The sequence below is a fragment of the Lepus europaeus genome, chromosome 13 (genome assembly GCF_033115175.1).
Source record: "Lepus europaeus isolate LE1 chromosome 13, mLepTim1.pri, whole genome shotgun sequence".
Taxonomy (NCBI): domain Eukaryota; kingdom Metazoa; phylum Chordata; class Mammalia; order Lagomorpha; family Leporidae; genus Lepus; species Lepus europaeus.
In genome coordinates this window covers 41,366,286-41,376,518 of record NC_084839.1, presented here as the reverse complement: position 1 = coordinate 41,376,518, position 10,233 = coordinate 41,366,286, and the positions used below count along the sequence as shown (strand labels likewise).

Here is a 10,233-nt window from a genome sequence, read left to right as displayed (position 1 = left end):
GGGCGCAGAAGAGGCGCGCGGGCGCACGGGGCGCGGAGCTGCGCGGGACCCGCGGCCGGCGCGGGGACGTCCTGCAGTGACTCGGGGCGCGCCGGGAGCCAGCGCCCGGCCGGGGGGCCCGCCCCGCCCGCCTCTCGGCTCTGACGGCCCGGCGGGGAGGCGCCCATGCAGGACCGCGCGGCGCGGTGAGGGCGCGCGCGGGCGGGCGGGGGCGCAGCCGGCACCATGTCCATGCTGCCCACCTTCGGCTTCACGCAGGAGCAAGTGGCGTGCGTGTGCGAGGTGTTGCAGCAGGGCGGCAACATCGAGCGGCTGGGCCGCTTCCTGTGGTCGCTGCCCGCCTGCGAGCACCTCCACAAGAATGAAAGCGTGCTCAAGGCCAAGGCCGTGGTGGCCTTCCACCGCGGCAACTTCCGCGAGCTTTACAAGATCCTGGAGAGCCACCAGTTCTCGCCGCACAACCACGCCAAGCTGCAGCAGCTGTGGCTCAAGGCGCACTACATCGAGGCCGAGAAGCTGCGCGGCCGGCCCCTGGGCGCCGTGGGCAAATACCGCGTGCGCCGCAAGTTCCCGCTGCCGCGCTCCATCTGGGACGGCGAGGAGACCAGCTACTGCTTCAAGGAGAAGAGCCGCAGCGTGCTGCGCGAGTGGTACGCGCACAACCCTTACCCGTCACCGCGCGAGAAGCGCGAGCTGGCCGAGGCCACCGGCCTCACCACCACGCAGGTCAGCAACTGGTTCAAGAACCGGCGGCAGCGCGACCGGGCGGCCGAGGCCAAGGAAAGGTACGAGTAAGTAGAACTTCCGCGCCGGCTTCCCCAGGCCCCAGAGAGGAAGAGAGGGTGGCAGGGCGACTGCCCAGGGCAGCCCCAAGAGAGGCCTGCACTGGGCCTCCCGTCCCGGCTGCAGCCTAGCCTGGCTGGGACAGCGCTCGGGTCTCGCCGGAGACCGGACGCACCGGGATTTGTCTAAAGCGGGCACAGCAATGCGGGAAGTTGTCAACCAGCTCGGTGGTCGTTTGTGCACAAAAGTGGAGACGCAGTGGGCTTGGGCGCTAGGGCAGGACTGCAGGCCTGAGTCCTCCCCCAAGGCAGGCACGGGAGGCAGGGACTGAGGGTCCCAAGGAGGAAGGCCGTGTTTTCACCCAAGTGGAAGCCGGTGGCCGATTTCAGCCTGGCCCTGCTTCCCCACACTGTCCCCCACTTAGCCTCAGCTCCAGGCCAAAGCGAGGTGAGGGCTCAGCACTGCAGTTCTTCCCAGATACAGCCCGGATGCGGAAGGACCTGTGCAGGAAGTTTGCTTGTCTGAACGTGGGAGTTGCCAGCCTGTCTGTCCTTTATCCCGCATGGAGAGGATCGAGAGGTGACAGGCTCCTGGAGCAAGCGTCAGCTCTGGGAGAGGAGAGAAACACAACCTCACTTTTCTGCTTTGCTGGACCCAGCATCCCTGCGAGGCCTTTGACCCCTCTGGGCTCCAGCCCTCCCCACCAGGCCCTCCCCTCCTTGGTGTGTGGCTCTCTGCATGGCTATGGTAAGTGGAGAGCCGAGAGCCGCAAAAGGGTTAGGAGTTGTATGTCCTCGGGGAAACCAGGATTTCCTGACCTAACCTAAGCTTTGGCTATTAGGCCTGGTGTCTACCTGCTCTGTAACCCTTCAGCGTCCCAAAGCAGAGAGGGGGATGAGACAGGAACTGACCGTGGGAACAGCGTCCAGCCTGAGGTCAACAGCAAAACCTGACACCTGGGGTGGTAGTGTGGGGTGTGTGCAGAGTTTGATCAGGGTCAGGGGTGGGAGTGCTGACTGGTGGAAACAACCCGGAAGGGGCTAGACCCTGCTCTCCGAGGTCATGACCTGGAGCAGCCGGGACAGTGAGGGTCTCAGCTGCTGGCCCTGTGGGAGTATCCCTAACTGAAAAGCAGGAAGAGAAGCCCTTGAGAGTTGGGGTGGGGGGAGAGATTCAAACATGGGGATCTGGGCGGGTGCTGTCTCTGTTATCCTGGTTGAGTCCTCCTCCACCCCTATTGACATTTTTGCATTCAGACTCTCAAGAATTCGGTTCTCAGGCCGGGCCCCAGGTGAGAGCTGCAGATTCGGGACCCGAGTTTCTGGTTATATGGAAAAGTCTAGGCCAGGACTTTTCACCCAGCCAACTTGCTCTCCAAGCTGCCAGGTGTGGGACCCCAGCTGAGGTTTCCACCGTGGCACTAGAGAAAGGGCAGTCCCATTCCTGGGCCCAGTGAGGAGCCCTGTCACACAGCCTGCCCAGTTTGGACTTGGAGGGGAAGGACTCAAACCCAAGAGCCGCTTCTTGGCCAAGGGTTCCGCTCATGCAGAGCGGGAAACAGCGAAGGTTGGTAAAGACCGGAAAAATGCCCAGCTTCAGGATCTGGGGTTCCTCATCCTTGGTCCCACTTCTGTCCAGCCAGCCTGGCGTGAGGAGCCCAGGGTGAGCGCAGAATCCAGGCATCTTCTCTTTCTCCCTGGCCACCCCCCTGACTCCAGGAAGCCGGGTTTGCCTGCCCCTGGAAAGCAATGGGGAGGAGCAGGAACTAATGGTGAGCTGGAAAGATGCGAGATTGAGAGCCTGCGAGGCGGAGAGAGGCTACAGGAGCGGGACAGGAGAGAAATGGGGTGTTGACAGACAGAGAGAAGAGGCAGAAGGAGACCCCGAGGCCCGGGGGAGGAAATGACAGGCCCCCGCAAGCGCTGGCGGGCACTCGGCGGCGGCTCCCGAGGCGGGTGGAGGGCTCTGGCCCCAGGTGAGGCGGCGCGGCGCTGCGAGACCTGGACTTCCGCGCTGACCCGGCTGCTTTGCTCCCGCGCTTGCAGGGAGAACAGCGAAAACGCCAATTCCAACAGCCATAACCCGCTGACTTCGTCGCTGAACGGCAGCGGCAAGTCGGTGCTGGGGAGCTCCGAGGACGAGAAGACGCCGTCGGGGACGCCGGACCACTCGTCGTCCAGCCCCGCGCTGCTGCTCAGCCCTCCGCCGCCCCCCGGGCTGCCGTCCCTGCACAGCCTGGGCCACCCTCCGGGCCCCAGCGCGGTGCCCGTGCCCGTGCCGGGCGGAGGCGGTGCGGACCCACTGCAGCACCACCACGGCCTGCAGGACTCCATCCTCAATCCCATGTCAGCCAACCTCGTGGACCTGGGCTCCTAGAGCGCCGCTCGCCTCGGCGCGTTGCCCTCGGGGCTGGGCGCCGGGGACCCAGAGCGGCGGCGTCCGGAGAGGGCGCCCGGCGCCGGCGGCCCCACCAGGTACTTCGAGACCCGCACGCTGAGCGGGCAGAGCCGTCGGCCCCGGGGAAGAGCAGAAGGCCGGCCGTCTGTTTTGGTCTTGGTTCGGGATTTGTTTTCAACAGGTTGCTTTTGAGATCCTTCCGGGGCTGGGGCCCCGGGATGGGCCTCGAACTAGGAAAGGGAATCCATGACACTCCGCTCCCGTTCTCTCTCCCACCCGTTGTCTCCTCCTTTTCTTCTCCTTTCTTTCCTTTCTCTTTTTTCTCTTTTTTCCCTGCGTGTCTGGCTCGCCACCTCGTGTGTATGCGCGCGCGTGTGTTTCTCTCCCGCTCTTTTCTCCTGCCATTCCTGCACTCCGTATTCTGGCCCCTGGTTCCCACCTCTCTCCCCCCTACACCCTGTTTCCAACCCTGCCCCTCCCTCCCGTCTCCCACCTCCACGTTCAGCAGAGGGGGAGGCAGCAGAGGGACAACCCGGCTTTTGAACGCTGGTAGTCTCCAGCCTCCCCCCACCCACCACACGCGTGCCCCAGGAGTCTGTGGGAGCTGCAGGTGTCAGCTTTTCCTGCTTACTTAAGCGAAAGAGAAAGGGCGGCGCCGCAGACGCCCCCCGACCTCCCTGGCCGCCGGCCTCTGCCTCCTCGAGGCCCCGCGCGCTGCGCTCTCCCCGGTCTCCCGGGACTGTGGCCACAGAGTTCCCAGCAGATCGCGCCTCCCGAGCCGCGGACTTGCCGTCCCCCTGTTAACGCCCTCATGTGAATGTTCCTCGGGAAATATTTCTGCTTTTATTTTATAATAAAATTAGAAATCATACATACATATATGGATATATGCCCCGAGGCCCGCGGGCCGCGACTGCAGCCGCGCCTGTGTTCCACACAGGGCCGCTACTCCCACGACGAATCCCAAGGTGAACGGACTGTATACCGAAACGTCCTCCCCAAGCCTTTTGCCCGTGCGGAAAAACTCCCCGCAGAAGCCCGCGCGCGGGGCCCTCGCCCACCTCTGGGGTCGGGGAGGGAGATGTGATGCTATGGGGTCCCGCGCGGGGACCTGCGTTTGGGGACGCCGAGACTGAGGCGCGGACTCCTTGTCGGAACGGGCCCACCAGCCTCGGGGACACTCGCTAAGATCCAAGCTTCGGACGCGCAGCCCGGGTGGGGTCTGGGGTGGAGGAGCAGAGGTCTCAAACCTGATGCGAGGTTTCTGCCGGTTTGCATTGGGGATGAAGGGATAGGACCCGAGGGACATCAGAGGAGGCTCGGGCGGCCCGGCCGATGCGCGCGCGCTATAGACCGGAGCGAACGGGCGCCTGGGCTCGGAGGGTCCTGCGCCGTAGGTGCTTTTGAGGCTGTAAATTAACCTGCAGCGCCCCCACCCCTCCCGGATTCCAGCCCCCTCTTTAACCGACGCGTCTAAGCCAGTCCGGGCAGGTCTGAAGCGCGAGAGGAGGAAGTCGAGAGTTTTCCGTTTCGGGCTGGGGCTTGGTGGCTGGAGGTACCGAACGCATCCCTCCTCCGCGACCGGCACACCGCGGGCCGGGCTTCTCGGCCCCAGACGGGAGAGGCGGCAGGGAATGGGAAGCTTGTTGGGCTCCACCGTCTCAGTGCTGGAGCACTGCGGACTTTCTTTCCCTTTCTGTTAGAATCAGACTTTTCGCTCGGCCCTTCTTAGTGCTGGGGATTCTGTCCCTGGTGGAGACCTTCGCGGACTCGGGGAAGCTGGGCGACCTCCGATGGCGCGGGGGGGTGGCTAACGCCTTGGTCTTCGCTCTGTGCAGGAGCGGGACCACTCTGCCAGGCCCGACCCGGGCGCCCCTCCACCTCTGCACCCCAGAGGAACTGCTTGGCAGTTCCCAGGACCTCGCGTGCTCTGCTCTCAAGGGCCAACGAGGGTCCCCCCAGGGAACCGTCCTGGGGTGTGGAGCCGTCCAAGGCCTGCAAGTGTGGAGGAGCTCCGGTGACGCTGCCGGAGCGACAGGCCTTGGTGCAGACCCGCGCTGTGCGAGAACCCCCCTGGGCAGGAGGCAAACACAGGCACTCCTGTCTCCCGCATCACCCCTACCTGCCACACACTTTTCGGGTTTCATAGAAAAACACGCTCTGTACCAACTTTGACGAGGACATGAACACACTCATTTAACCTGGACTCCGTTGAGCGCCTGCTCTGTTTCAAGCTAGGTGGATGGCACCCAAACCTCTCACCCCCTGCCCACAGCGGCCACCTAGGGAAAAGGCGGGAACATGCTCACACCTGCACGCACAAACACAGGAGCAAGCACACACGGACACACACTCACGCCCTCAGGCCTCCTACCGCACGAAAATCTATGCAAGACACACACAAACTCATGCCCGCACGCACATCACTCTGGTCCCAGGAGCACGAAAACCCACAGCCGCACACCGGTGCCACTGCTAGCAGCAGTCCCTGTCGGCTGACCTGCGGGAAGACCTGGGCACCCAGAAAGGGAGAGGGCTGCCGCCCCAGGCTGCGGCGGGTGCTGCTGAGGTGGGGTTCTTAGAGCGCGCCCGGAGCCCTGGCGCGCCAGCAGGGGGCAGGGTTCCAGTCCCACCCCGGTTTCGTTCCGGAGAGTGTATCCCGCCTTGGCAGCGCGGCTTGCAACTTCCTTCTTTCGCTCTCCCTTGGAAGGTGAACCCGGAAAATATGTCTCCGGGGTGGGGAGCGTTGCACAGAAGTTCTGAAAAAGTCTGAGCCGCTACTTGTCCAATGGATAAATCCATGCGAGCCAGTTCTCCATTCCACACTGAGTTGCTTCGCGCACCGGGGCGCCGCCGACCACCGCGCAGGGACCCCAGTGGTTGTCATCCCTTCCCGGCCTCCTCCCTGCACAGCCATGGAAGCCAGGCGTTCTGATCCCGGGCTTACAGCGGCGCAGCGACAGGAAGCACCGCCAGTCCCTGAGAATCCCCCTTCCTGCTCCTTTGACCACGTCCGTCACGAGACGCCCTTCTTTTGTCCTCAGCCAGGCCCCACGCCCACGTAGCAGTCCGTGGGAGCAGCCGGCTGCACGCGAGAAAGGAGACCTGCTGGGGGCACCAAAGCCCAGGGCGTCCGCAGAGCGTCAGCTCTGGTCTCCTCCACCCCAGCCGGCGACCTTGGCCCTCGCGAGGACAGAAGACACTCGTGTCCCCACTCCGGGGTGCGTCTTCAGAGAGTGGCGGGCTCGCCCAGGGAGCAGGGGAAAGTTAAATGCATCTGAGGAGAGAAAAGCGGGCAGCTCAGCCGTCGGTGGAAACACGATTTCGGTTTCTGGGGCAAGCAGGGACCTGCCGGGTGTGGACTTTGTATTCGGAGATAGAGAACGGAACTCCCACGACCCCACGGCGCCCACCTCCTGCTCCGGTGCTGCTGGGACAACGAAAGGAGGGGTGAATGTTGTGCGTCGAGGAACAGGTGCGGAAGGGCTGGGAAAGGATTGGGTCCCTTCCTTTCTTCTTTTCCTTTCCCCCGCTCTGTGTCATCAGTGTTCTGGGTTCTCACAGCTGCCTAGGGGACGCAGAAGGCGACCGCGACCCAGCGCGTGAGGACGTAGGGTGGGAGAAGGCGCGCGGGAGGAGCGGCATGCTGAGACGTAGGGGAACCGCGCGCCCCAGACGGTGCGGGCTGCGCGCCCGGGGGTGGGGGGCGGCGGTGAGCGCCGCGGCGGGCTGCGCTGGAGGAGCACGCGCCTCCCCTCTCGCGTCGCCTGCGCCCGCCCCGGAGGCAGGTGGTCCGCGATTCTGGGCCGCTGCTGCCGCGGGCCCGGTGACAGCTAGGAAGGAAAGAGGGACTCCAGATGGCCGCGGTCGGGCGCCGGGCGATGGAACTCATCCTGGTCCCAAAAGACCGTGCGTCCCGGGGTCAGGGTCAAGGCCCTAAGCGCCGTCTCCCCAGGGTCTTTTCTCCAAATCCCGCCGGTGCCGATGCTAGTAGTACCCAGAAATGGTTTCTCCTGGGTGGCGGGGTGTAGATGGGACAGACTGGCTGCTCTCTAGTGAGTTTTCCGCTGCTCAATCCGGCGGTGGATGCCTGCTCGGGACTGCCCCGCAGTGGAGAGAGATTTTCGGCGTGGACGGTCCAGAAGAAGGTCGGAGAGGCGCCCCAGAGGTTCTGTTTCTTGGAGGGACTCACAAACCCGAGCCCGACTTCAGGGAACAGGCATAGAGAGAGGCTTTCTTTAGGACGCTTACAACCTTTGACCCTGCCGGGGCTAAGTTTCGAGCCACCAGAGGCCCTGCGTACGCCTAGCGCCACGCGTGCTCTCGGCCTGAGAAAGAGGAGGCAACCCCGTCTGGACCCCAGGACTCTGGCCGGGAAGTTCCTCTCGCGCTCGGCGCCGGGCAGCAGCCACCCGGCCCCTGCCCGGAGGCAGGCCGCGCTCTGGGGGCAAAGGCGCGCGCGGCTCGGGGTAAATAGAGACTCCGGCCTGAGGGCGGGGAAGCTCTGTTCCCGCCACCGGTGGAGCCGGGCTACCTGGCATTGCACAGAAGCCCCGGAGTCGCAGCTTGGGACGCGACGCAGGCCACAAAGCCATCCACAACCCTGTCGTTCCTGGCAGCCATCGTAGCTCCGGGGCCTCCACCTCTGCGCTCTGGCCCTACAGGCCCTCCTCTGGGACCCTGGAACTCCGGGCAGGGGAGCGCTGCCTCCGAGGCTTGGTCTGCCCGAGGTCCTGCGGAGTGACCAGCCCGCGGGACAGGGGCCAGAGCGGCCCCTGCGAAGCTGCCGGCCCTTACTCCCTCCCTCCAAGGGCGCACGTGTCTGTCCGTCTGGCCAGGGGCTCTCAAGCCCTCAAAAGCTCTTCGTTGGCAGCATTACCCGGGGCGGGGGAGACGCTGCGCCGCCGTGGTGACTTTTCCGGCCCCTGGGATCACAGGTCGTGCCTATCCCTCCCGAGAGTCTGGCAGCTGCACATCTGTCGTCTGTCTAATCCGAACCAAGGCGCTGTGTGGGCGAAACTGCGGCGCCAGGTTCGGGAAACGCTGGGGTCCTTCGCTTTGCGGTGGCAATGCCGGCGCTTGGCCTTGCTCCCCGCAGCCTCGTAGAGCGCCTGCGCTTCCCAGGCCGCCGGCGGCCGCAAGCGCGCAGTTCAGGGTGGCGGAGGCGGGCGGTCGTGGCTGCCCTGCCGGTCGGGGACTACCATGGCCAGCGTGCGAGCCAGTGGCCGGAGTTGGAGGCGGGGCCCTCACTGATGAGCTGACGTCCGGTGAGTTTCTCTCCGCAGTATTTTGGATAATTACTGAATTCCTTCACTTGCCTTCTACTGTGTAGACGTGACTCACGGTCAATGCCGGTTACTCTGGAATGCAGATGGCACGCTGGGGAGGCCAGGGTCCGCTGCTGCCTCTGCCACCGCCTGCCTCTTAGCTCTCCATCCCCTCCCGGCCTCTCTGCTCAGGAAACTGAGCCCCCCGGGGGCTGACTTGAGGCGGCCCTGGGTCGTTTCGTTCCATTCTCGCCGGTTTACCGCTGGAGTTCGAGGGCCCCAGGGAGGGAGGAGGCGGCCAGTCCATGCTCTCCAAAGACCAGAATGGAGCTGCCTCCTGCCACGCCCACCACACACACCCCGAGGCCCTACTGGGAGCCCTCACCTCCTACCCTACCTGCAGAGAGAGCGGCACAAGCTCTCGGATTCCACCTCAGCCAGGTGGTGCTGTCCACTTCAAGGCAGGGTCTCTGCCTTATTGCTCTGAATCAAAGTCCTTGGACACCTTGGAAAGTTACCCTGAGACACCTGAACTGATGATGAAGAAGGTGACAGACCCCCGACCCACGGAAGTGAGCTAATGGACAGTGGCTGAAGCCAGGCTTAAGAAAGCAAACCAGCAAGGGTGAGTCATGTTCCTTTCTCCTTCCAAGGAATGAGCCTCGGCCCTAATGGGGTAGCAGAGGGAAGCCAGAGGAAATTAGAAAAGCAGAGAGGCTGGGGTGGAGGGGTTTATAGAAGCAAGGTAACATTTAGACAGCTCCTGGCATGTATGTGCTACTTTGCAGAATGCTGATGGTTTCACAAACTTCCTATTTACCATCCACAGTGACGTAAGCAGGCAGATGAGAAAAGGAGACTCGGGATGTAGTTAGGTGTGGTTTCCTGAGCTCCCAGGAGCCAGCGGAGGCTCCTTCTTCTATGTTCCACTACGAAAGTGACTTGCTGGATTTTCAAGAAATAGCAGCTACCCAACCAGCCCAAGGAGTGAAGACTGCTCCCCTGGGGATGGAAGTGGCAGTCATTGTGGGGGTCTTGCTGGTGCCACAGAGACTTACATGTACCTCAGAATCAGAACAATCTGCCTTAGAAGTAACTCATACAGGACAAGCTTGGAGAAGTGTCAGAAGTGCTTTTTCCTCTCTTATTGGACGCAACACCTGTCCATTAAGGAGCTCAGCAAATGAGCTGGGAGCCAGAGCTTTCTTTAGAAAGTAAAGAATTTTGTGGGCAGTGCCTAAAAGGACTGTAGTTTTTTTAACAGGAGAAAATGGGGTGGGGGAACTCAGTACCTGCTTTACTCTGAAAGACGAGACCCTGATGTCCGTTTGGAGCCTTTGACTCACTCGTGGCATGCATTTGTTATTTTGTAAAGGAGTAGGGCAGTAGTCACCCTGAGGGCACCTAATAGTTCAGAGGCAGAAATGGGGAACAGTGTTAGGGACAGAGTGAGAGCAAAGAGAAGGCCTCAGAGATGGGGGAAGGAGGTGAGGGTACCCGATGGTGGCGCCCAGACACAATCTCCACAGTCAGGCAGGTGTCGCTGGAGACCAGGAATCAGGAGCCAGGGAAGGCACAAACAAATAGTCCCACAACACCCAGAGGCAACTAGGATGTATCAGGGACCAACTGGAGATCAGGAAAGACCAAAACCCACCGTATCTCATATCTTTGCCAACAGAAGCCTTGGGTTCAAAGTCTACTCAGCAGAGGCAAGCTTCCTACCCAGAAGGAGCTGGGGCAAAGAGGAGCAAGAAACGAGGCCGTATTGGGATTCCTATAACAA

At 62.6% G+C, this 10,233-nt stretch overlaps 1 protein-coding gene across 1 annotated transcript; it reads left to right on the top strand.

The window, feature by feature from the left end:
• Positions 1-225: 225 nt before the first annotated feature.
• Positions 226-3,159, top strand: SIX2 (SIX homeobox 2). Its single transcript, XM_062210195.1, has 2 exons — positions 226-785; positions 2,829-3,159. The coding sequence occupies exons 1-2, from the start codon at positions 226-228 to the stop codon at positions 3,157-3,159; spliced, it is 891 nt and encodes a 296-aa protein (XP_062066179.1).
• The last annotated feature ends 7,074 nt before the right edge of the window (positions 3,160-10,233 follow it).